Here is a 27,023-nt window from a genome sequence, read left to right on the forward strand (position 1 = left end):
CTTGTTTGAATAGAACATTACAGTTCAAAATCGTGTTCATATTTTCCCCGTACTTTTACAAGGTAAGTACAAAGGAAGTGTCAAATTGATACTTCTATTCAGCTGCAGTGTCCAATAAAAACATTATTTTAGGCGGTTGGTAATAATGACTAAACAACAGTGTTTAAACTCAGGGCCATCGCAGCTGCATTAGTGGTCCGTAGCACATGTGCCAGGCTCTGTGCCTCAGCGTGGGGAGATTGATTCCTGCTGGTAATTCTGCAAACCGGGTTCTTTAGAGTCGGTTTTTTAAAGTTACACTGCTCTTCAGTGACTAAACTACTCTTTCCATGATTTTTAATAACCAACTTTCAATCACCTCCAAATAAACTGATACAACGAGATCTTTTAGTTGCAAACTGGTTGTAGAGATCATAAAATAAGCAAGTTTCAGTAACCGACCCCAAGTGAGGAGCTCAAACTGCTTTCTGAAGCAAACATCAGATTATGTCAAATGTTTTTGTGTGAAAGGTAGATCATATAACATAGTACGTATTAGTAAAAGCACAGTTTGAGATTGATGTTGGCTTATTATTATTTAATGTTAATGACATTTTTAATCACTTGCCATTGTTTGAGTCCAGTTTAAGTCCGAAAATAGACTTAATTTAGTTCTGTTCTAGTCCTGGTTTATTCTCAATTTAGTCCCAGTTTAGAACTAATTTGGATGCGGCGTTTGTGCGACCTCTGTCTCCTTCAGCACCAGTGTTACAGATTTACGACTTGCGGGAGATACTTTTCACCTTCTTGACCGTTGGTGCCATTACAGGTGTGTGAAGGCGGACGCTGACCTTTGGAGTAGCTGGAACTGGGGGCAGAGGCGGTGCCACTGAAGCGGTTGGTCGTCACTCGGTGCGTGACCACGTTCTTCTGCGGCTGGAACAGGATGATGTGGAGCTTCGGAGTGAACAGGCAGCCCAGCACCACCGACCCGCTCAGGCTCACCGAGATACACATGGTCGTTGTCTGAACCTGCCAGACAATAGAATGTCACTGGTGATGTCCAAATCCAGCTCATTATGTTATGTGGGCACACAGCGAAACACAAATGGGAATACAATCGTTGGCACATCAAAAAGAGAAGATTTCATTACATTTGACCACTTTGTTATAAATAATAGCTCTATTTATGTTTTCACCTTGTATTATAAGATAAGATAAGATATTCCTTTATTGTCCCACATGGGGAAATTTAATTGATGCAACGCAGGTAGATACAGAAGAAAAGAACAGATCACTTATAGGAAGTTTGATTATGGATGGACATCTGCAAAGACAGGAAGGTCCCGTGTAGGAATCAAACCCAGGACCTTCTGGCTGTGAGCTAGGAGTGCACACATGACTGACGAGGGGACAGATTATTTACTTAGAAAAGTTAAAAAGTTATACTAGTAAAAATGAACATTTTGCAAGTTCATTTCGCTAAAGATTTCAACTTCAATTTCTCTTTGTTTGTGGCCCCAATGAGGCAATTGTTTTTACAGCAAAGAGAAAAAGACTAAACATTTATGGTGCACAGATGCATAAACTCTAGTATAATATTCAAATATCCAATTAGTTTCTACTATGAGCTGTCACTACTGCGTGGACAGAACAAGTGTACAATAACAGTTTCCTTATGTGTGTCTTGGGATGAAGTCTGACTCTGACAGTCTTCTAATCGTTTCATTCTGATACACAGTGTTACGTCACTTTGCACTGCCTGATCAAACAACAACTCTCCACAGAAAACAAGTCACTCGCTGTAATATTTGGCACGAGCGCCTTTAGCTTTGATTACAACACACATTCACTGTGGCGTAGTTTCAATAAGCAATATTAAAATGATTATTTCCAGTTGCATAGAGTGACCACTGCACAAAACCCTCTCCAGCTCGTCCCAAACACTCTCACTGGTTCAGATCTGTACTACATTAGTTTCTGCTTCTCCTCAGATCTTTGCCAATGATTTGACCCTTCTCAAACACACTGACATCTTTTCCATTACCACGGGATTTGTCTTTCCACATGGTTGTTTCAGAAATGAGAAGCCGCTCACTGCATCAGTCGGGTTTAAATACTGTGTTGCAGCTGAAAGGACCTACTGTGTTTGCTTGGTTGAATTCAGGCGGCAGCTTTGTTTTGATCAGAGCGTGTAGATAAAATAGTCACATTTTCATTTCGTAGCGGTAAATCACTACCTCAAGAAACGTACAATCGCACTTACACCACCGGAAATAGGGATGGTTTGACGTCTTGCCCCAGGACACAACAACAACATGAAATTGAAAAACATTGTGGGGTTTTTAGTCACAGCAGAACAATGTGATAAGAAAAAAAAAAAACGCCACCCGAGTTAATGCTTAATTTCCACGCTTTCAATTTCACATTTATTGACATTTATGGTTTGGTTTGAGAATGCATTTGAAAGTATGTTAGCCTGTCACATACTGTTACTGTATTTCTAATGCTACATCACCACTATATCCTGAAGCCAAGAGAGCTTTAATTTCTCCAGTGGCTCCTCCTTCCTCTCCTTACACTTAAATCTCCACATCTCCATTTTCTATTAGGTCTGTTTGTAATTATAATGTGCTTTAATGTGTGCAAGCAGCCAAAAGAGCAGCGGCAGTCCTTTGGTAGATCGCAGCTGGTCGTCCTGCAACATTAGGTAGTCATATTTCAGTGGCTAATGTGAGCTGACTGCTGGGGTCATCTTCCACTCCCCACCCCACCGGTCTCCCTCGCGGTCCAGGAACTTCTATTTGCAGAGCCACAGCGTGAAGTCAAATCCCGACTAAACACAGCAGTTCTATGAGAAGTCGCTAGATGAAATCGACAGACTTTCAAAATAAAAAAAAACTGTGTGTGTGTGTGTGTGTGTGTGTGTGGTGTGTGTTGTGTGTTGTGTGTGTGTGTGTTGTGTGTTGTGTGTGTGTGTGTGTTGTGTGTGTGTGTGTGTGTGTGTTGTGTGTTGTGTGTTGTGTGTTGTGTGTTGTGTGTTGTGTGTGTGTGTGTGTGCGCGCGCGCTTGGCCACTCCCATTTGTGTTCTTTGAATATGTGGATTGCCAAATACAGTTCATTTGGGAGTGATAAAGATTTGGAGAAGCTACTGGTGGCTACTATGCGGTTTGAATGTTCAACCTGACTTCACTGAGAACTTGAACATCGCTTTGTGAGACAGTTTTTCTCCTATATTTGATATACTGAGCTTTTTCAGTTCAATAGCAGTGGAGAGACTGAAAATGACCTTACTTTTGTTAATACATTATTAACATAAAACTGATCCCAAATACTGTGTTTGGCAAATGTTATTTATTGAAATTCAGAATTACTTTTATTCATCCCTAAATTTAAATGTTTTTTTGTTACAGACATGCAGATGACCAGCAGAAGAAAAGAGTTATCAAAACACCAGCATTTTAACTTAACTCTCCTATTCAGCTTATGGATGCTTATGGACACGGTACTGACAGGAAAGTCAGAGCAATGTTATGACAGTACAACTCTTCCATGATCTTGAACCGCAGGCCTGTTAAAACGCCCTCATTACAGCGCCAGACCCAGCGCAGAGGCAGTCGCTGTGTTCGCCCAAGGCACCGCTCTCATAATTTACGTGCTTTGTCAGCCGTGTAGCATTTGTTTGGTCTTATTTGTCTTACATAGCACACAGTGGATGAGAGTTTAGTTCCCCCAGCTATAAAGTTTCACAAGAAAATGAAATGAAAATTGTTTTTTCTCTTACCAACATAGCTAGGGGGCATGCGTGTTCATAATGTGGTTAATGCAGGTGTTCTGTGCAGTATGGCCAGTGTGTAGAACATTGTAATTTACATGCTTTGTTTCCTCTTTGTGTTTAAAGAGTTTCTGCTTTTTCTTTGTAAATCAGCTCTTGTTCAATTACAATCATTGTGTTTTGACTTAAATATAACATAAATAAGACTTGTTAAAATATAACTTGCTAATAGAGAGTAATAGTGGAGAACAGATGATGCTTTGAGGTTTTTGCACTTGGCTTTTAAAAAAAATTACAATGCTGCTCTTGGCGATAAATTCTGACAATAATCTATTAATAATGAACCAGCTTCTTGTAATTCATTATTCCTTCTGCACATACGGCATTTAAGTCCGGTCTTGAGAGCTTGTAGTTTTAAGATAAATTTGTAAATTTTAATATAATGGAATTTAAAAGTAAGACATTGATTTAAAACACGACTTTCCTCAACATTGTCAATACTATTCCAAGAACAAAATCAAAAATTCATTTTCTGATTTAATTTAGTCCATTTCCTTAAGTGACTTGTTGCAGTCTATCCTGGCAAGAGTGAGGAGCAGACTGCTCTCTCTATCAATAGCCCCTCGACAATAATACAACCCTCTGCCTTTTTCTGGCTCTGGCAGTTTATCCACAAAAACCTCAAACATACTTTTTGTACATCGGAAAAATCCTGAAGATCTGTAGAATAATCATAGACAATTAATTGTTTTCAGATTGTAGAATGTCATAAAGTCCTACTCTAGCATGGGGGGCAAGAGCCACATTTTCCTATTGATACATTGTATTTTGTCATGAAATATCTATAGGTAAATTCAAAAATCTTTAATCTGATGATTTCACATTCACTTGTTTCTGTATTAGATATTATTGGCCTATTGTTGTTACGTCATCTGAAACCCAGCAATACACAGTTCATACTAAATTACTCAAAAGGAGAAAATGATGGGCTCAACTGGATTTGGGGAGAATATAACTTGCTTGACCGGCCACGACCACATGCTTTTAAAATACTTTACAAATATGTTTTGGTCTGGAATTATACCCTGTCTTCCCGATTTCCAAAGGGCATGATTGACGGGCGGATTAACCAATAAGAGAATAGCATGGTCCGTTTGTGTATAAAAAACATAGCGGCATGGAGGACAATAAAACGGCACAGATTTAAGCGGAGTCAACAAGGGAAGCTTTAAACTCTACTGTATAAATCTGAGGTAAATATATTTTGTTCTGAATGTTACAGAATATTTGAGAGACACATGCTACAAATTAGCAGCTGTGGTTGGACCATCCCAAGTTAGGAGAGCTTTTTGACACTCCTTATGGTCCGATTCCAAACTCTTTTGACAAGGGTCAGACACCACACAAAAAAAAGGGAAAATAGTTTAGATATATGCCAAGATTATTTGGTTTATAGACAATTGTGATTAGTCAGGTCCCCTTATAATCGTTAGGACATGAAAAAATGTATTGTGACTATTTCAGGTGCAAAATTAAGTATTTTAATTCCGTCTATAGTCCAAAAATTACACCTAAATTAAAAAAAAAAAAATACTGGCTGTTTTTGTCATAATAACTTTTATTTTGTCATCCACAAATCTCGATTTCCTAAACCTGGTAACACATATGTTAGGGAGAGTTTTCTCTGTTGAAATCCTTGCTTCAGTAATCGAGAATAATCATTAGATCGAAAAGATGGGAGAAAACCATAGACCTCTGACACATACTCACCCTGTAGTCACTGGCGGTCACATAGAAGATGGGCTGGAAGGCGAGCCAGATGATGCAGGTGGTGTACATGGTGAACCCGATGAACTTTGCCTCGTTGAAATTCTCGGGGCACTTTCGGGTCTTGAACGCGTAGACGGTGCAGAGGATGATCAGGACGCAGTTGTAGGTTAGCGACATTAGCATGCTAGTGTCCCTGCTGTTGCACTTCAGTGTCACAACGTTCCTCCGCTCGGGCGTCACCTCCTTTCTCACCCCAGGCACCTCCACCACGAGCCAAACGATCGCTACGAGCAACTGGCAAGAAATCAGCGCCCCGCAGATCGCCACTTGGGACCCCGGGCTTATGAATCTCGGCCTTTGAGCGCCGTCTTTTACCCCGCTGAAGATTCGGGCGATGCGGTTGGTTTTGGTGAGTAGAGCGGAGTAGCAGACAGCAAACGAGGTGCCCAAGCCCAGTCGACGCAGAGTGCAGACTGTGGTGGAGGGTTTGGTGATGTAGATAAAAGTCATGCTGTAGCACATCAAAATGCCGAGTAGTAAGATGTAAGACAGTTCGCGCCCGCTCGCTTTGACTACAGGGGTCTCGTTGTTTTTGAAGAAGATGCCTATGACCGAAAGGGTGCAGAGAATGCCCAGGCAGGAGATGGTGACCGGCCCGATAGCCCAAGCATCCTCCCAGCGGATGTACTCCTCTGGTAAGTCATAGCAGCCGGTCAGATTCTCCAAAGGCCATTCTCCGAAGCTACAGTCGGCACAGGTAAACTCGTCTTGTAGATATTGGTATGGCTGGCAGGGTATACAGATCCAGCAGCACACATCTCCGGGTTGCATGCTCTTGATTTCGTTCTTCCTGCACGGGTCACTGCACTGCGATGTGGGGGGCCCTAAACCACGCCAGGGCACAAGTGCTGTGTTCAGGGTCAGGATCTGGTCCCAGTAGCCCACCTTCTTATAGGTGAACTTGCCCTCCTCTTTGTGGTAGTGGAAGATGTTGTAGCGACTGATGCTGTCGCCCATTGAGTCGAACCGGACCATGCTGTCAGTGTCTGGAGGTCTGAACGGAGCTGCAGAGAAATAGTATAGATTTAATTAAAAACACTGCAAAATCAATGTTGCGAAAGCAGAAAAATGATACAGCATTATAAGTGGAGAGAATTGTGTATAAATTGGATCACAAGTTCTACTGACCCTCGAACTTGGTCTTGAGGATAAACTCTTTGTAGAACCTTCTCCCGTTGCCAGGCTTCATGGCGTCACAGACCTTGGAGGTGTTAGAGCACACGGCCTGTCTCATGTTGTGCAGAGCATAGGCCATGGCGTACACCGCGTTCACCACAAACATAATCTTGGACTCCTGCTCAAACATGCCGTCCCGGAGGCTGTGCTCACTACAGCCCGGCTGCTGCAGGCTGCAGCTGAAGTGGTTCTCCCAGAATTCCCTAAACCAGGGGTTCCTGGTGTTGGTGTAAGGGTTGAGTTTGGTGAAGTAGTCTGTGAACTCTCGGATCTGGTAAGAGGCCAGCTCTAAGGTGAAAGCTCCATCTGCCGAGGCCTCACTGCCTCGCACCACACTCTCTTGAGCCCCCCAGCCGTCGCTGGCCACCCAGGCGAAGCTTACGTTCATCCGGGCCGCTGCCGCTAACAACTCGCGGGCATCCTCGCTGCGCGTGAACATGATGACTACTTTCGCATTGGACTTCTGCTGCAGACTGCGGATGACATTCTCGTAACCCTGTCGGTTCATAGAGCGGCTCACTTTGGCCGATGTGGCGATGCAGATCTGCTTGGTTCGAGCCTCCAGGTGAAATGCATCGATCCCAGTCTCACCATAGTCGCCCTCTGACGCCACTGTGGACACGTAGGTCCAGTTGAAGTATCGCAGGATCTCGACCATGGCCTTGGCCTGATAGAAGTCTGGGGGTACAGTGCGGGCGAAGTAGTCGTAACGGGACTTATCACTAAGTTTGGCGCTGGTGGAGGCATAGCTGATCTGAGGAATCTGGAAGAGCCGCAGTAGGTTGGCCACCTGCACAAACACAAACACGAGATTGTAAAGTTGACGTAACGTAAGACAAGGAGCTTTAGAGGATACACAAAAACAACCTTCTCTTACACCTGTCTTTATAAAACATTTTTGTTTGGTTTGGAAGCTTTTTTCGATGGAATACTTTCAATACCTTTCAATAAAAGTGAAGTTCAAACTTGAGGTTTTGATACTTTCTGTGTGTGGAACGGTCTCAGATGAATCAGCTATAGCTTTTGCTCCACCCAACACAAAACAGGACACAATTCATCAATAATATTGTTCTTACAGCAGTTGTAGTGAACTTCCAATTTTGTTCTAATTTGAATTTCCCTTTCAATGATTAATTTGGTTCTGTTTGGGATCCTCGAGCCAATACTTGCTGCTTTGTATGTGAGGAGAGATGCATTTTATATTAATGGTAATAGCCTTTGGCTTATACATTTGAAGTCCAGCTCCCCCCAATAAAGTCATTATTATAGTAATTATTTTTTACTTGGGCACATAGTGTGAACTACATTATAATCTTTAGCTCAAAACCATCTTTATTTTACAGCTATAATTCTGACAGACTCATGAAGCCGTAGCAATTATTTTCCCACACAACATCACAGTCGGTCATTGGAGATTCTCTGGAGACACTGATTAGTGAATACGTACGAGTTTTAATGATCATCTCCTCTCAAGCTTTGATTCACACCTGCAGCTGTCCTAAACAATACTGTCCCTATGGATCGGACTGGAATCTTACACTGTCTGTGATGTGCACCCCTCAGTCACTATGTCCATTCAAATACAGACACAGGTTTTCAGATTCAGGTCTAATTAATACTATGTACTGTAGTTGGGGAAAATACTTTTAAAATAATATAATAATAATAATAATAATAATGATAATAATCCTGCATCTACTCTTGAATGTTTACCACAACATAATAGCAAATTTTACTCTGCAGTCCTTCATAATAAAACCGCTTGTCAACATACATTAGCGTGGCAACCAGTACTTGGAGTGTTTTGCCTCAGATTCTGTTGACATTAACTGCGATCAGGCGAGTGTTTAACCTTCTTTAACTCAATCGCCTGAAGACGGGAGCAGGAGAGAACTCTACTTCCAACATTTCAGGGTTATGAATGTAATGTATGTAGACAAATGCATGAAGCTATAGGAATTACAAGGTGAATGTGTGATCTATTAGATCTAGAAAAACAGGCACAAGAGTATGATTAGACAATCGGGCTTTAACGATATGGAAAAATGTCTATAGTTGCTGGTGACAAGATTTACAGTTTATGTGCACATTTTAAACACAGGGCATTACAACATAATAAAACAAGACTTGCATGCATTCAGAACATTGAGTTAAGGTTTATGACTTTATAAGAGCCCATACATAGATATAAGTGCTGAGCAATTTGGAGAAAATATGTACCTGCAACTTTTCTGACAAATTGTGTGATTATGATTAGATTTGCAATATATGCTAAATTGAATTGACGAACAAATACAAGTACAATGTATTTCATGTATTGTTTGTACCTAAATACGGGGTTCAGGGTTAGCAGTTTGTTTTGCAGAACAAGGGATTAGTTTGTTGTTTGTGGAAGGAATTACGGTACTTCAAAACTTTCTGCCTTGGCAATTTGTTAATTACGGCCATTGAAATTGCAATTTTGATTGATTTACTAGAGATTTATTTATTTTGGGTAATATATGCAGAGATAGTAATGTGCTTTTGTAAGTGTTACCACAAAATACTAAAGAGTGAGATAAATAAGATAAAATAAATGATTTTCTTGTTGAGAACATTCTTTGCTTTTGCCAGAAACAAAAAAACGTGCACAAAAGGTAAAAGAGAGTCCTGACCAAGCCTAGCACAAAGATCTGGAGATGAGTCCCTGGGTGACCATTGCTCCTGAGGAGATGCCCCAGTGGCATGGAAGGATGGATCAAATGCAAAGGACAAATGGCCCTACGGGAACCATAAAGTGCTAACCTTAGGATTTAAATACTTCTGGACCTAGACATTTTTTTTCATTTACTCTTTCTAACATTACTCGATCAATTTGTACCCGGATTGGAGTATTATTTTTGGCATTCCCAAATAACAATTACAATGTTTGTATTGTCCGTAAACACAACTACTTTTATGAACTTAGATACTTGGCAGATGTCATATAAATGACATAAAATTGGCCCAAGTAGTGAACTCTGCAGTAATCCGCCCAATCTAAATACTAACATTTTGATTCTCTATCTTCACATAATTGTGAAGTTGTTATCTGTCATTGAGTTTTCAATGACAGATAACAAATGTATAACACGTCTACCTATGCCCACATTTACCCATTTTTGTTTTTAAGTTTTTGACAGTATTGACAATTTCTTTTAGTGCATAGAGCAACTATTTCTGTCTATGAGTGTGTCTTCTACATTTAAGGAGGAATGTGGAATCGTTTTTGCCAAGTTTAGTCCAATAGTTGCAAAATATTGATTACATTTGTTGTCCTTGTTAATTACATCATTTTCTCGTTCTATAAAGTATTGGCAATAAGGATCAGATATGCATTTCTTTCTGATTATACTATTTCGAATATCCCATGTGTTTTTCATATTGTTTTGTTGTTGTATAGCTATTTAGAGTTATAGTCTTTTTTCACATTTCCTCATAATATTGATTAACTTGTTATTGTACTTTTTATATTTTCTTTCTGCTTCTATTTTCTCCCAGAAAATGTTTTAGCCTTTATATTTCCTATTCATCTTAACAGCAATATATGGAATTTTTTTGTGAAATAGTAAGATATTTATCGTACTCGTTATCTACATTAGTTTCTTCGTATTATCCTGTATCCCAAACATAAACTGCCAAATCGTCTTTAAGAGCTGTTAGAGAATCCCTGTCTTGATCTTGAGTGGTCTTTGATTTTTTTGTAGTTACAGTAATAGACGATAAATATTGGCAAGTGATCCATCCATCCATCTTCTGCCGCTTTATCCGGGGCCGGGTCGCGGGGGCAGCAGTCTGAGCAGGGACTCCCAGACTTCCTTCTCCCCAGACACTTCCTCCAACTCCTCCGGGGGGATCCCGAGGTGTTCCCAGGCCAGCCGAGAGACATAGTCTCTCCAGCGTGTCCTGGGTCTTCCCCGGGGCCTCTTCCCGGTGGGACATGCCTGAAACACCTCCCGAGGGAGGCGCCCAGGAGGCATCCGGAACAGATGCCCGAGCCACCTCAGCTGGCTCCTCTCGACGTGGAGGAGCAGCGGCTCTACTCCGAGCTCCCCCCGTGTGGCCAAGCTCCTCACCTTATCTCTAAAGGAGCGCCCAGCCACACGGCGGAGGAAACTCATTTCGACCGCTTGTATCCGCGATCTTGTTCTTTCGGTCACTACCCAAAGCTCATGACCATAGGTGAGGGTAGGAACGTAGACCGACCCGTAAATAGAGAGCTTTGCCTTTCGGCTCAGCTCCCTCTTTACCATAACGGTCCGATGCAGCGACTGCATCACTGCAGCCGCTGCACCGATCCGCCTGTCGATCTCACGCTCCATCCTTCCCTCACTCGTGAACAAGACCCCGAGATACTTGAACTCCTCCACTTGGGGCAAGGACACCCCACCCACCTGGAGAGGGCAAGCCACCTTTTTCCGGTCGAGAACTCGGATTTGGAGGTACTGATTCTCATCCCAGCCGCTTCACACTCGGCTGCAAACCGTCCCAGTGCAGCTGCAGGTCCGGGTTTGATGGAGCCATCAGGACAACATCGTCTGCAAACAGCAGAGGAATCCTGTGGTCCCCAAACCGGACACCTTCCGATCCTTGACTGCGCCTAGAAATTCTGTCCATAAAAACTATGAACAGAACCGGTGAAAAAGGGCAGCCCTGGCGGAGTCCAACATGCACTGGGAACAGGTCTGACTTACTGCCGGCAATGCGAACACAGCTCCTGCTCCGGTCATACAGGGACCGGACAGCCCTGAGCAAAGGGCCCCGGACCCCGTACTCCCGGAGCACCCCCCAAAGGACACCCCGAGGGACACGGTCGAAAGTCTTCTCCAGATCCACAAAGCACATGTGGACTGGTTGGGCAAACTCCCATGAACCCTCGAGCACCCGATGGAGGGTATAGAGCTGGTCCAGTGTTCCACGAACGGGACAAAATACTCTGCTCCTCCTGAATCCGAGGTTCGACTATCGGTCGGATTCTCCTCTCCAGTACCTTGGAATAGACCTTACCCGGGAGGCTGAGGAGTGTGATCCCTCTGTAGTTGGAACACACCCTCCGGTCCCCCTTCGTGAACAGAGGGACCACCACCCCGGTCTGCCAGTCCAGAGGCACGGCCCCCGACCGCCACGCGATGTTGCAGAGACGTGTCAACCAAGACAGTCCTACAACATCCAGATACTTTAGGTACTCAGGGCGGATCTCATCCACCCCCGGAGCCCTGTCACGGAGGAGTTTGCGAACAACCTCAGTGACTTCAGCTTGGGTGATAGATGAGCCAGCCTCTGAGTCCCCGGTCTCTACTTCCTCTTCGGAAGACGTGACTGAGGGATTAAGGAGATCCTCAAAGTATTCCTTCCACCGTCCGACGACATCCCCAGTCGAGGCCAGCAAGTTTCCACCCGCACCCTAAAAAACAGTGTTGGTGAGGCACTGCTTCCCCCTCCTGAGGCGCCGGATGGTTTACCAGAATTCCTTTGGGGCCGACCGATAGTCCTCCTCGATGGCCTCCCCGAACTCCTCCCAGGCCCGGGTTTTTGCCTCTGCGACAGCACGAGCTGCGGCTCGCTTGGCCCGCCGATACCTGTCGATGACTTCCGGAGACCTACAGGCCAGATTGGCCTGATAGGCCTCCTTCTTCAGTCTGACGGCATCCCTTACTTCTGGTGTCCACCACCGGGTTCAGGGGTTGCCGCCACGACAGGCACCGGAGACCTTGCGACCACAGCTCCGAGCAGCCGCATCAACAATGGAGGCGGAGAACATGGTCCACTCGGACTCAATGTCCCCAGCCTCCCCCGGGACATGGGAGAAGCTCTCCCGGAGGTGCGAGTTGAATACCCTGCTGACAGAGGGCTCCACAAGACACGCGGCCGGAGGTCAGATGACACGAAAACAAAGTCGATCATTGACCTCTGGCCTAGGGTGTCCTGGTGCCATGTGCACTGATGAACACCCTTGTGCTTGAACATGGTGTTCGTGATGGACAATCCGTGGCTAGCACAGAAGTCCAATAACTGAACACCACTCGGGTTCAGTTCGGGGAGCCGTTCTTCCCGATCACCCCTCTCCAGGTGTCACTGTCATTGCCCATGTGGGCGTTGAAGTCTCCCAGTAGAACAACGGAGTCCCCGGTCGGTGCACTGTCCAGTACCCCTCCCAAGGACTCCAAGAAGGCCGGGTGCTCTGCACTGCTGTTCGGCCCGTAGGCCGCCACAACAGTGAGAGACCTGTCCCCCACCCGAAGGCGTAGGGACGCGACCCTCTCGTCCACCGGGGTGAACTCCAACACGTGGCGGCTGAGCTGAGGGGCTATAAGCAAGCCCACACCAGCCCCGCCGCCTCTCCCCGCGGGCAACACCAGAGAAGTGGAGCGTCCAGCCCCTCTCGAGGAGATGGGTTCCAGAGCCCAAACTGTGCGTGGAGGTGAGGCCGACTATATCTAGTCGGTATCGCTCAACCTCCCGCACAAGCTCAGGCTCTTTCCCCCCCAGCGAGGTGACATTCCATGTCCCCAGAGTTAGTCTCTGTGTCTGGAGATCTGGTCGCCGAGGCCCCTGCCGTCGACTGCCGCCCAGATCTCTCTGCACCGGCCCCTTATGGATCCTCCTGCAGGTGGTGGGCCCACGGGAGGGCGGCCCCACGTCGCTCTTTCGGGCTGTGCCCGGCCGGGACCCGTGGGGAAAGACCCGGCCACCAGGTGCTCGCCATCGAGCACCCATCCCAGGCCTGGCTCCAGGATGGGGCCCCGGTGACGCTGATCCGGGCGACGTAACTGGCCTTGTTCTTGAACTCATCATAAAGGGCTTCTGAACCGATCTTTGTCTGACCCGTCACCTAGGACCCGTTTGCCTTGGGAGACCCTACCAGGGGCTTGAAGCCCCCGACAACATAGCTCCCGGGATCATTCGGGCACTCAAACCCCTCCACCACGTTAAGGTGTCGGTTCAAGGAGGGGCAAGTGATCTGTGATCGAATTTAAGAGGAATCCACTTACTAAGATGTTTTATAAAGTGTCGATCGATGTTTTGCTGTGAGTTGTGATTTGACTGTAAGGTAAAGGGTTAACATATATTTTTTATTTATTTATTAATTCTGTTTAATCCATTTGTTGAATGTATCTATATCAGACCCAGGTGCTCTATAAATACAAGTTACTTTGACATTTTTCCATAATTAGTTCTATTGTTATTGTTAAGAACATTATCCACAACTTCCAACATTCTTCTGTTATTCTTTATAATTGATATTTTTTTCCACCAACAAAGCAACACCCTTCTGCTTTATTATCAACATTTTTACAAATTAATTCATAGCCTTCCACTTCAAAGTCTAGCCCCTTTTTACTCTTCAGCCAAGTTTCTGATAATGTTATACTCTCGACTGTTATTTAAAATATTAAAAAAGTGCGTACAATCTACGTCTGAAATGTATTATAGAAAGTTGAAATTTTTCTGTTGTGATTGAACTGTTGAATTGAGTCTCTGAATAGTAGAGAACATTTCTACAACAGTCATTTGTAATTCGATCAATATAATTCTCAATATAGTGTTAATGATAGTCACTGATTTGGAAAACTGGTCGTTCTAAATCTACAAGATCTGGTAAAAAGTCATATTGTCCAAGATGTGTGTCCGTTACAGTTACAAACCTGTGTGTTCACTGTGGCCCTGTGCTGCTCTGGATGCTTTTGGGTGCTGAGTGTGAATAAGTCTGTCGTGTCCTTGCTCGGGCATCAGTTTCTTCCTTTTCCTTCCCACAGCATCAGTGAAATGTTAGTATCTTTTAGTGATATTGTGCGCTGCAAGATGACTGTACTGTCCTTGTACCGTAGTAGTTGCCGGTGCGGTATTGCTTCAACTAGAACGCTCCACAGTATGACATTAACTTTTGTGTCTCTATCTGGTGACGCCACATATTCATGTAACAGGTCAGATTTTTTTAACGATATTTTTGAGCAGCAAAACACTCATAATGAAAGAAAATGCTAGATAGATGAAAGTTTGATCCCATAGTGAGGCGACATTGGCAAAGAACACAAGTTATACACTGCAACTTTAATCTTGGAACAAATGTATTTACAACAAAACTTCAGTTCTTCTGGGGTTTTCCAAGTCCGCACTAACCAATATGAGCTTCTTTATCATCATCACAAAATCTATAAATGTAGGATAACACAAAATCAATACAAAATCTGTGTTAGCATTCTGGACACTGGACAAATAGTTTTGCAGACTTTGTGGCTATCCCTGTTTGAAACCCCAAACCCATTCCTACACTGCAGTGGCGCTGGAAGCTGTGATTGTGCTGTTCTGAATGCAGCAGGTATTGCACAGTGTTTGGGGACCTCTGGAGGCAGTCGGCGCATGATAACGAGGAGTTTCCCTGTTTTATAGCAACAGACAGACAGCATTTCTCAATCTCTCCCGCTCGCGTCGGTGGGTGATGCAATGCAGTCGCCCGGATTGTTTTGCTCAGGGTGAACAAATGAGGCAGTGAAAGTGTGGTGAATTTTGCATTGTAATTAGTTAAAGACCATGTCGGCCATTAGAACAGAATTTTAACAATATCAGGAATAAAGATGTGCTAATTTGGCATGTTGGAAAAGAAAGCAAAACGAAACTAAGGAAACTGATGAAGATAATGAACATCACGTTGAGGAGAAGGAGTGAGAAATGTTGCCTCCACCGTTAGAGAGAAACAGTCATCAGTGGTGTGAAAGTGAGAGAGACTGTACTGTCACGTTTTAAATTATCGGCTACAACGCAGATCCGAGCAGGTCCAAACCACGTAGAACTACACGGAATGAATGACTGCACTCTACTAATAGGTTTCTTCTTGACAAAGTAATTCATTTTCCTACATCTAAAACTACCCTGTTTCCATCCTCCCGTTCTCCGTTCATAAATCTTCCCACTACTGTTCTCACTTTCCATTTTTGTCCTTTCACAAATGACCTGAATCTGACTTCATCCCCAAAACATCAAGTATCCCCTGTGTTGTACTCATTTCTTATTCTTTATTTCACGCGCAGGACCTTATGTATTGCAGGAGCAGTTTGTTGTTTGTGGAGGAAATCATGTGACTTAAGTAATTGCAGTTATTGTGATTTGCTAATTACCGCCAAGCGAAATAACTATTTTTGAACGCTGATGGATGTTTCCCATAATACTTCACTCTACATAAAACAACATCACTATTTGAGCGCTGAAATAACTAGCAAAACTCATCATCGACATATTTTGTACTAATCTTATTCACTGGTTTGAGCTCAGATTAGTCCTGGTGTAGACTTGGTTTGGTCCTGTTCTAGTCCAGGTTAAGTTATGGGTTTAGTCTGAATTTGGATGTGATTAAGTAACTCACTCTTGGACAAATGTTTATTTTGTGGAGAAATAGTTGCTAGGTCTGTCACAATAATTGCTGGAGAAAATGTAGACGATAAATGATAATATAAAAACTAACTTATGCCAGTAGTATCCTGGCAATTAAATATTCTAAATGTACAATTGTATTAAAACAAACATGAGCTGCAATAAATGAATAGCAGAATTAAATACTAGTTGTTAAATTGTGTTTGTAATGAGTCATAAAACTATTTTATTCAACCGTCTACGGATCATAAGTCATTGCAAGAACCTAACAAAACGTCCCAAATTAATGCAAAGAGTATCCGCAAAAAAATGTACTCTCAAAAGGAATTGTTCCAGTTATCATTTATTTTTATAGTCAATATAATAGTTTTTGTGACAGTCTGACACTGCAAAACAGAAAAATACACTTGTTTTAGGTTAAAAAGTTGAAACAGTTGAAACAAGTTAAATGATATTGGCTTTGAACCTTAAAAAACATTTCAGTTTTTCAAAACATTTTTAAGACAAAAATCTAAGACAAGAAATCATAAAACACTACAAAATTTGCCGCGAATATGTTGGTTTATTCCTTATTCCAGTTTTGCTTTCAACTCTGGCTCCTGTCGCTCTCTTTCCCACAATCTCCAAACTATTCACAATATTTGATGCTCTTATCGTGGATTATGTGCGCGTATTAACCACGTATCCGAACCATCTCCAGTACGATTTGGAGATGACCGTTTGTTCTGCTCGGACCAGATAGATGACTTTGTCGGCAGGTTATCTCCCATAAATCACAGGGATTATCCACTACATTCGCCGATAACGTCTTACTTGGTCTCAATATTCATGAGTCTCATTACTAAAGGGAGGTTTGCGGTGATGTAGCGCACTGCTGCAGTGTCTCTTTGATCCACTGCGGCTCCGTGGGGAATATCTCACACCCAGAGCAACATGTGGTACTCAGGCTTACTGTATACTCTGTAGGTACACAACGACACACACGAAATACAATGCAGTGGCGGGTCTATTACTGCAAGTTCAAAACAGATTCATCTATGGTATTTTGTCTAAATAATATATAACCTAATAGAAGATTATGATCACGCTACTGTGCAAAACTGCGTCTTTTAGCGTGCGAGTGGGCACTTACTTTCACGATCTAGAACCATATTTTCAGAGGACAGAAGCCTATAACTCTATGGGAGATTTACTGTTTTCAAACGAAACATCCAAACTTGATCCGCTAAACGTTGACTCTCATCGTGTCATTCGTTTGGGATCGGCTCCGCAAACCTGCCGTGTTGATCTTTATCGCTTTGAAATGCTTACCCTGGACAACAATCAAGTCTAATGGCACCACTTTCTGAAGCTGTTGTGAAGACAGAACTCAGCGTCTTGTTTCCAGTAATAGCAACGATATTAACTATAGACGAGGTTGAAGCATCAGCACCTGTCCTGTCCTTAAACCCGGTGGGAACGGGTTTGGTGCGCATTGTTTTTACTACATAAGGCTTTATTGTTAAGTATTTATCTGCACTTTGCCGATATCAATGCAGTACTTTACTCTGCTCTCCTCACAGCAAAGAGAGCTTCCCCAGTAGAAATGTATAATTACAAAATGCTCCAAAGACCTATATCGGATTCATTACAATGTTACATTTTAGTATATTTTAACGGGATGTGCAGCGCTGGTGCAGAGGAATGTCGACCAATGGAGGCAACAGCGTCTGAAGGTGTAACTATAGCGCTCTATGAGGTTTATATCATGCATTCTGTTCATCTGCTTTTTTTGTTTTGTTTCCATCAGATGTTGTTGCTTTGCTCCACAGTGGGACAAACACATGTACTGTATCTTTACATTAGCGGGCTCACACCTCCACAGATCTGACCTGTAACTGGCAGGCCTGTCACAATAATTAGTACACTGATTTATCGTTCAATAAATGAAAGAATGAACAATAATCTTTAGGGGTCAAAATGAATGGTACATCCGTTTTTGCACTGGAATCAGCTTTTTTTCTTAATTTTTGTGGTACATTAATGTTGTAGCTGTATTGGGTCGAACAATTTTGGCTATTATCGATAACTAACTTAATACTTAATGACTTAATATACATTGTGTTTCTTTGTGCTATTTGTTAGTTGCAGCTTATGTTTCATGGGTATATGTTCTTTCAGAAAAGAGTTTACAGTGATTTGAATACAACATCACCGTGATATTATCGTTTATCACTCCTTCTCCCTTTTGCTGTTGTCCCATAGAAATTCTCATAATCTTCATAAAATAATTAGTCAACCAACACAACTAAATGAGGAAATGACTTCCGCCTTAGACTTAAACCAAGGAACTTCAATTGCACGCTGCTTAAACAGACAAGTGTGGTGAATATATGTTTGTTTTATGTTTTATTTATCTTATCAGTTCTCTCATGACAGATCTGCGCACACATATGGCCGGAGCATGGGTCATGGAGACGAAGCCCTTCCTCCGCTGTGAGCTGTCACAAATCCTGCGTAACATGTCAGGCACCGGAGAGCAGGCAGCGCGTGGACTTTCAAGGGCAAAGTGGACAAACCGGAGAGGAAATGGAGGAGTTAGATGTGCCGCGGATTAGAGCAGCCAGGCCAAAAAGGTGAGACTGAATTCCTGCTGCAGAGCAAGGACACGTACAGGCAATTTTTCACTATGGCCTACTTTGAAGACACATCCACTGATCGGGATATAATATGTGAATGCTTCCTTTGGGTAGGACAGGAATAATCATCTAAATGAATCTGGTTTGTTCGTTTACCCTGTTGTCTATTATCAAACTCACTCAAATTGTTATGTTCATTTATTTTTTTTCTACTTCTAATGCACAAACTTTGGGAACAAACTGTACCAACCTACCAATTTTTTAAAGGTCCCTTGTGCACTGGTCATAACGTTACGTATGTTGTGTCATTATCTGCATGGACTATTCAGACTCTCAAACACAAACTGTAGGAAAACTTAATTTCCAACAAAGACAGTGGCATTATTAAATCAAATTATCTGATTTTCACCATTTCACCAACAATTTGTCTGAAAATATTCTCTATCTTGAAACCTTCAATCATGATATTTATATTGACATTATTGACATTTATTTTGTTAAAAAATAATCTAAAGAGTGTAAATGTGCAACAGAAATAATCATTTGACTAGTCATCTATAAATAATAAAATAATAATCGACAGTTAAAACAATCCCCAGTCGAAGCTGTTTGAAGACACATACTTTAGTGCCTCCGGATCAGATCAAATGAAACTGTTCCTGATCAAACATGCTAATCTTTGAACCTAGTTCTACACCTGCTGGATTATTAATGCTTCGGATTGTTAATTGCCATGGCAACGTTTATGGGTGGGCGATTTGCCTAACTAATAAGATCACGATTTCGATTTCATCTTTAAATTGCCTTGAAGAGTTACCTAGCGTCCTCTGCACACATTGTTGTTGTCAGATAAATCACTCCTTTACAGCAGAGGCTGACCAAAAAGAGGTGTGGGCGGGAAAATGTGTCTTTGTTTGAGCAGCTGTATTCAAAAGACAGAAACATCCATAAGGAAAAATAACCCAACGTTGAACCTGACCATTTCTGTCAGTGACTAGATACTAGAACTTGCTAAATGACAACAAAAACTGAATTTGAATAATCCTCTGTACCATCTGTGCCATCTGTATAAAAAATTGCTGGTCCGTGCAAGACGACAGTGAATTCAAAGCTGTCAATAACACCTGTTTAGCCCTGGTTGTTGTGGCGTAAGCACAATATTTGAACATTTAAAAAGGGAAGAAGAAGAAAGGGGTAAAAAACATTCATTTTCATTTATAAATAAAACACATTTAAAAGTAAATTTACCAGATCATTTAAGAAGAAAAAAACTTTCAAAAGGAGCAGGAAACAGCTTGTTAAATCCAACTCTCATTTTACCCATCTCTATAATACACATCTAAATCCTTCAGATGTCAGCCTTCGAGTCACCACTAAGCCGCACGTTTTTGTCACATTGCAAACAAATCAAAGTCCTTTATGCATCTTTCATTGCCAGTAATTGTTAGGTCCAATTTAGGATCAATCCAGTCAATGTCCAACACACAGGACATGATGCCAGCGGCCCGCCACGCATGACTCGTTTGCATACGGCATGTAACAATGTGCCCTTTGATGTTAGCGCCCACAGACGACGGTCGCAACAAGGCCGAACCGCGCTATAGGCTAAGATGAATAAAGTACAGGAGCGCTGCGCATTCGTGTGGATTAACAATACTGCGTGGCATTGTTCATACGTGTCCAGCTTCAGAATTATAGATAGTGAAATTAGTGCAATTGCAATTCTGTTCAACCCCCTCAAGCAACGGTAAAATGTACGCAGCATGCAGCCACCCACACAGGTAATCAACAGTTCACCTCTCAAGCAAATGAGCAACTATTCAGTAATTGCACACACTCGTTTTATCCAAAGAAACCTACTTTGCGTTATAAAACATCTCAGGCGTGTGCATTTTTAAAGTTGCGAATGCCCCAGCCAAAAGAGGACTCTGTCAATTGTTAAAGATTTGTGTTTGTTTTTTGGGGTAACATTCATCAGCCTGTCCCAAGCTGTGTATAAATGATTCATTCACACCCATTCCCCCCCAAAAAAATTACACCTTTATATTTAAATTTGGTCCTGTTTATTGGCATTCATCTGCTCTGCTTTCCAACCAAATCGACGTTAACTTTACAGCATCTAACGCGCTGTCAAGCCCGGTATGGAGAAAAGATTCTATCATTTAAGATTCAATTGATGTAATTAGTGAAAAGCACATGCAACTAGCCCACACCGTTGCCTTACTTGCTTGCCATACTCAAAAACGTACCCTCAAAACATGCTGGTTGTGAAGGAAAACGTTGAAAAAGAACCTTTGTATCCTTAAGTAACTGCTGTTGAACGCCGCATGTTTGTGACCGTAGGTGTTCGCTGTTCTGCATTGTTTTATCGCACAGAAGTTTTGTCACTCCACTTTAGTATAATTTCCCTCCCACCTCCGAACACTCCAGTGCATGAGGCCGACCTTTCGAGACATTCTGAGAAACCAGGATTTTTCATCACAGCTTTGAAATATCACTCGGAGCCTCCAGCTTTCATCACGCATTGAACAGTAAGAGTCAAACTTTTACTCCAGCGAGAAAAACATGTTGCCTCTGAAGCGCTTTAAAAATACAGAATATCCGTTTTGTTTTGAAAATGTTAGCAACGGGGTAAAATTGTTGATAGTTTTTTGTGGATTGAGATGACTAGGACAGGTTTTTCCACCATTCCTAGATAACTTCACTCAGTTCAACTTTAGAGCTGGCCCCATCTTGACAAATATGATTGGTACAGCTGGCAGCCCAGTGTAAACGCTCTCTCTTCTTTCTCACACTTATTGTGCTTTATCTCCTATATTTTGTAAATATAGTTAGTATATTTTTTCTATTTTACTGCACGGTAGGGACACGCGCTGGAATAGTTTTTTAATTCAACTGTTTTTGACTTTTTTCGGCTGGATTTGAGCGTTTTTCGTTGTGTTGTTGTGACGTGAGCTAGCTCCGAGCGAGCCCACCAGCCCCTCCCCGCGCCCTCCGGCCGCGCTAAAGTACGGCGTGTCGTCGGTACACGTTTATATACACGTTTATATGAAAGAGGAACTTCACGAACGATCGGGACACGCACTGGAATCGCTTTAAATTAACTTGTTTTGACTTTATTCGGCTGGATTGAGTGTTTTTGTCGTGTCGTTGCGATGTGTCAAGACACACACGCTCTGAGTCCCCCGGCTCCGGCCCCGCCCCCCCGCCGGCGCCGTACCGCGTTTACACAAAGGAGGAACTCATGAAACTGCGGAGAACAGTCGTCTTACCCGGAGATCGTCAAACGCCAAACGTCAAACGCAACGAAGCAGACGGGCTGGACGTAAAACTCCGAGAGAAGAGAGGAGAAAACAGGAAGTCGGTTCCCGCCGTAGTCATGGGTAACGTGAGGTCCCTTCAAAATAAAATGACGGAAATAGCGAGCCTCATGCGGTCCCAGAGGATTTATAGGGACAGCAGCGTCTTGATTTTCACAGAGACCTGGTTAACAGCAGAAATGCCAGACTCTATTGTAGGTTTGGACAATTTTCATCTGCTGTGGGCGGACAGAACGAGAGAATGCGGGAAGAAAAGAGGTGGAGGTCTGGCGGTGTATGTGAACACGAGCTGGTCCAAACTCGAACACTGCACAGTGAAGGAGCAGCTATGTAACAAGGATATTGAACTATTGGCTATTGGCATGAGGCCATATTATCTGCCCCGGGAGTTCTCACATGTGATTTTGATCGCAGTCTATGTGGCCCCGTCTGCCAATGCTGAAAATGCTTGTGAAGCACTGCTCTCCTGCACTTGTAGGCTGCAAACACAGCATCCACAGTCTCTCTTCCTCATCTCTGGTGACTTTAACCACGCTTCTCCCTCTTCTGTTCTACCAACAGACACCCAGTATGTTGCCTGCCCCACCAGGAACAATAGAACATTGGACTTGTTTTTTGCCAACACCAAGGAGGCTTATTCTTCTTCCCCCCTCCCTCCCCTGGGCAGCTCGGACTACAACCTTGTACATCTGAGGCCTGTGTATGAACCCATCGTGCGCAGGCAGCCTGTGGTGTCCCGTGAGGTGAGGATGTGGTCTGCGGAGAGCGAGGAGGCTCTGAGGGACTGCTTCAGCACCACTGTCTGGACTGAGCTTTATGACCCACATGGGGAGGACATCAACAACATCACAGAGTGCATCACGGACTACATCAACTTCTGTTTTGAGAACATTGTTCCCTCCCGGACGGTGCGGTGTTTTCCAAACAACAAGCCATGGATTAACCGTGAACTGAAGGCTCTGCTGAAGGAGAAGAAGAGAGCCTTCAGGTCAGGGAACAAGGGGGAGCTGAGGACTGTGCAGAAGGAGCTGAGGAGGAAGATCAGGCAGGCTGAGGCCGGCTACAAGAGGAGGATGGAGGAGCAGCTGCAGCAAAAGAAAATTCAGGGAGTGTGGAGGAGCCTGAAAACCATCTCGGGCTTCAAAATCCCCCCTGCCCAGACAGAGGGGGATCTACAGTGGGTGAATGATTTAAATGCTCACTTCTTGAGGTTTGATCGGTCACCCGCCCCTCCCCCTGCACAGCTGCATGCTCCCTCTTCCACAGCTGGACATATGCCCTGCATCTGTTCCTCTTCGCTTATCTGCCCCGGACCATCAGCTCCCTACTTGGCCTGGACTCACCCATCCCCCCAGCACACGGTCCCCCTGCCAACCACTGACTGTCACAGCAGCACAGGTAAGGAGTGAGCTGAAGAGGATTAAAGTGAGGAAGGCAGCAGGACCTGATGGCATCAGCCCCAGGCTCCTTAAGTCCTGCGCAGATGAACTGTGTGGAGTTATGGAGCATGTCTTTAACATGAGCCTGAAGCTGAGGGTGGTACCACAGGTCTGGAAGACCTCCTGTCTGGTACCTGTGCCTAAGACACCGCGCGCCAAAGACTTCAACAGCTTCAGGCCAGTGGCTCTCACGTCCCACCTGATGAAGACACTGGAGCGGCTGGTCCTGGACCACCTCCACTCCACCGTGAGCCCAGCCATGGACCCGCTGCAGTTTGCATATCGGTCTGGCATCGGAGTGGAGGACGCCGTCATCTCCCTGCTGCACCGCTCTCTCTCTCACCTGGAAAAGCCTGGCAGCTCTGTGAGGATTCTGTTCTTCGATCTTTCCAGCGCCTTCAACACCATCCACCCGCTGCTCCTGAGGGACAAGCTGGAGACGGCTGGTGTGGAGTATGACCTGGCAGAGTGGATCCTGGACTACCTCACAGACTGACCCCAGTTTGTGAGAGCCCGGAACTGTGTGTCTGACACTCGGACCTGCAGTGTGGGGGCGCCCCAGGGCACTGTCCTCGCGCCCTTTCTCTTCACCCTTTACACTGCAGACTTCAGACATGACACGGACAGCTGTGTCCTGCAGAAGTTTTCTGACGACTCTGCCATCATCGGACTCATCACGGACGACGATGACGAGGAGTACAGAGGACTGGCGCAGGACTTTGTGGACTGGTGTCAGCGGAACCACCTCCTCATCAACGCGGGGAAGACCAAGGAGATGGTGGTGGACTTCCGCAGACGCCACCCCACTGCCCCCTCACCAGTGAACATCCAGGGACGGGACATTGAGAGAGTGGACTCATACAAGTACCTGGGTGTTCATCTGAACCACAAACTGGACTGGACTCATAACACAGACAAACTGTACAGGAAGAGCCAGAGTCGGCTCTACCTCCTGAGGAGACTCAGGACTTTTGGAGTGACAGGGCCACTCCTGAAGACCTTCTACGACTCTGTGGTGGCATCAGCTCCTGTAGGTGTGGCCTGCTGGAGCAGCAGCATCACAGAGAGGGAGAGGAAGAGGCTGGACAGAGACATCAAGAAGTCCAGCTCCGTCCTGGGCTGTGCTCTGGACTCGGTGCAGGAGGTGGGGGACAGGAGGGTCCTGGCTAGATTCACATCTATGCTGGACCATGAGTGTCACCCCCTGCAGGACACTCTCTCCGCTCTGGAGAGCAGCTCCAGTGAGAGACTGATCCACCCTCGATGTGCGAAGGAAAGGTTCCGTAGGTCTTTCCTTCCTGCTGCTGTCAGACTTTATAACAAAAACTGTTAGTACTGAACACTCGCAATACTGACCTAACCTAATACTGATGTGCAATTCTGTCATATGTGCAATTGCTGTTGGAATTCATGTAAATAATAATAATAATAATAATAATAATAACTTTTATTTATATAGCGCTTTTCAGTGACCCAAAGACGCTGAACATAATAAAAAAAGGGGGGGGTATTTACAGACAGGGGGGACAACACGTGTGCAATTTATGTGCAATTACTGTGAAATTCATGTGCAATCTATGTGCTGTCGTGACACATATTCATGTGCAATTACTGTCGTGATCACATGCAATGGTATTTATGTATTTATTTATTTATTTATTTGTCTATGGGAGTTTTTATTTATTTATAGGAGATCTTCTACTGAAAGTGTTTTTCAGACTTCCTATAAGTGATCTGTTCTTCTGTATCTACCTCTGTATCTACCTGCGTTGCACCAATGAAATTTCCCCATGTGGGACAATAAAGGAATATCTTATCTTATCTTATCTTATACCTTTTGGGAGAATACAACAATTATATTAAGACAGTATTGTGTACATCCAACAGAAATGTGTTTAACGTGTCTTTAAATGTATTAGTTGAGGTTTAAGTGTCAGACAAATATGAATAGACTGTAACATGACCATGAAAGATGACCATATTCACCATTTTATAATCACTTGTTCAATATATTGCTTTAGTAAGACGCTCAACCCTTCTAGCTCACGTTGCATTGCCATAGTTTTTAGAATATAAAACATTTTTAACAGCTTATGGAGGTATAAACACGATATGACTGCTTTTTTTGTTATTCAGTTGTCAAATTAGTAAAGATTTGCAAATGCCCCAGCCAAAAGAGGACTCTGTCAATTGTTAAAGATTTGTGTTTGTTTTTTGGGGTAAACTTCTCTGTAGGGTAAATTCACACTCGAGCCACCAGCGTGAGATTAAGTCAAAGTACAATGCGGTAGGTTCATAAAATACTTCTAGACTACTACTTTGCGACTTAATTTGATCATTGCATCTTGAACAGCACGGCAGAGACTTTCCTCCAGCAAACAATGTGCAAAAAAGTGTGTTAAAAAGAACAAAGGCGAGCTCGGCTACTGATCAATACGCTCATAACAATATTTACCGCAGCGGTCTCGACTTCAATACACCTTCCAGTCATGAATATGTTTCCTTCACTGCGAATGACATTGAGAGGTGCTAATTAGCGTGAGCTACAGCGCGCTGCCGAAGTGTTAAAACCTGGAGTTCAAAAATAACAATTTGGAAATAGAGGATGGGAGGAGGAACGGAGGAGATAACAACAGCAGTGTTTCTTTTAATTTATTTTGTTGCTTTGATGGTTTTTGACGTGAAAAGCACACAACAGTCATGACATGCTCCTGTTCACACACCTTCTCCGTGGCTTAATTACAGACCCCTTTGCCGCTTCACTTTCTGTTTGTCTAATGGTCTTATGAGGATAGAGTGGGCACTTTCTTGGCGATATTAAATTTTAAGGGTACGAGCGCTTCTCCCGCGATTGGGAATACCTTTCATTTCAGCCTGGTTTGTGGTTAATTTACGGCGGGATTCTGGATTTTGCGGGGCAGTTTGGCACGGGAAAAGGAGCCAAGACAAATCAAGTGCTTGTACAGTGTGGGGATTTGAAATGGTAGAAGTTGGAAATGTATTCTTTTTTAGCGCGGCAAATAGTAATTAAAGAAATCTTGTCTGTTTGCGTGGGCTGCTCTGACTCACACTGGGAAAGAACGCAATTTAGTCTGTAAGAAGACACGAAACGCAGCGTCGCTGATTTACGCTTTAATAATAATGGCACTGGACAGTTTGGGCCAATTAAATACTTGCAACGTTCAGTCCAAAATTGAGCATATGAATCAAGCCTGAACCAGTAAAAGGAAGTGAAGGTTTTTATTGGGCCTGGACTTTGTTTGCATAAAGGCCCAAATAACATCAATTCAGAGTGAAGTTTTTGTTTGTTTAAGAATTCCGGGGCGGAATTAATTGGCTCCGCTTATTGGTTTGCGTTAAATATTGTGAATCAGAGTGTAGAAAAGACAGGTTTGAAGAAATCCTGACAAACTGTGGCTGAAACTGCCAAAAATCCGATTTGGCAAACGAACGGTGTTGTCCTTTGAGACGGCTGAGGAAGTGCCATCTCCACAAATC

At 43.7% G+C, this 27,023-nt stretch overlaps 1 protein-coding gene across 1 annotated transcript in view; it reads right to left on the reverse strand.

Annotated features, from left to right (window-relative positions):
- grm2b (glutamate receptor, metabotropic 2b) overlaps nt 1-27,023 on the reverse strand; it is a 33,114-nt gene that overhangs the window by 1,312 nt on the left and 4,779 nt on the right. The window contains exons 2-4 of the mRNA XM_072452452.1: nt 6,714-7,551; nt 5,526-6,589; nt 831-1,011 (exon numbers count right to left, since the gene is read on the reverse strand). Coding sequence (XP_072308553.1) covers nt 831-1,011; nt 5,526-6,589; nt 6,714-7,551 — 2,083 coding nt within the window. The remainder of the gene's footprint in view (nt 1-830; nt 1,012-5,525; nt 6,590-6,713; nt 7,552-27,023) is intronic.

Source organism: Eucyclogobius newberryi, unplaced genomic scaffold (genome assembly GCF_026437365.1).
Source record: "Eucyclogobius newberryi isolate DKJ021-1_F unplaced genomic scaffold, fEucNew1.0.hap1 SCAF_19, whole genome shotgun sequence".
Classification (NCBI taxonomy): domain Eukaryota; kingdom Metazoa; phylum Chordata; class Actinopteri; order Gobiiformes; family Gobiidae; genus Eucyclogobius; species Eucyclogobius newberryi.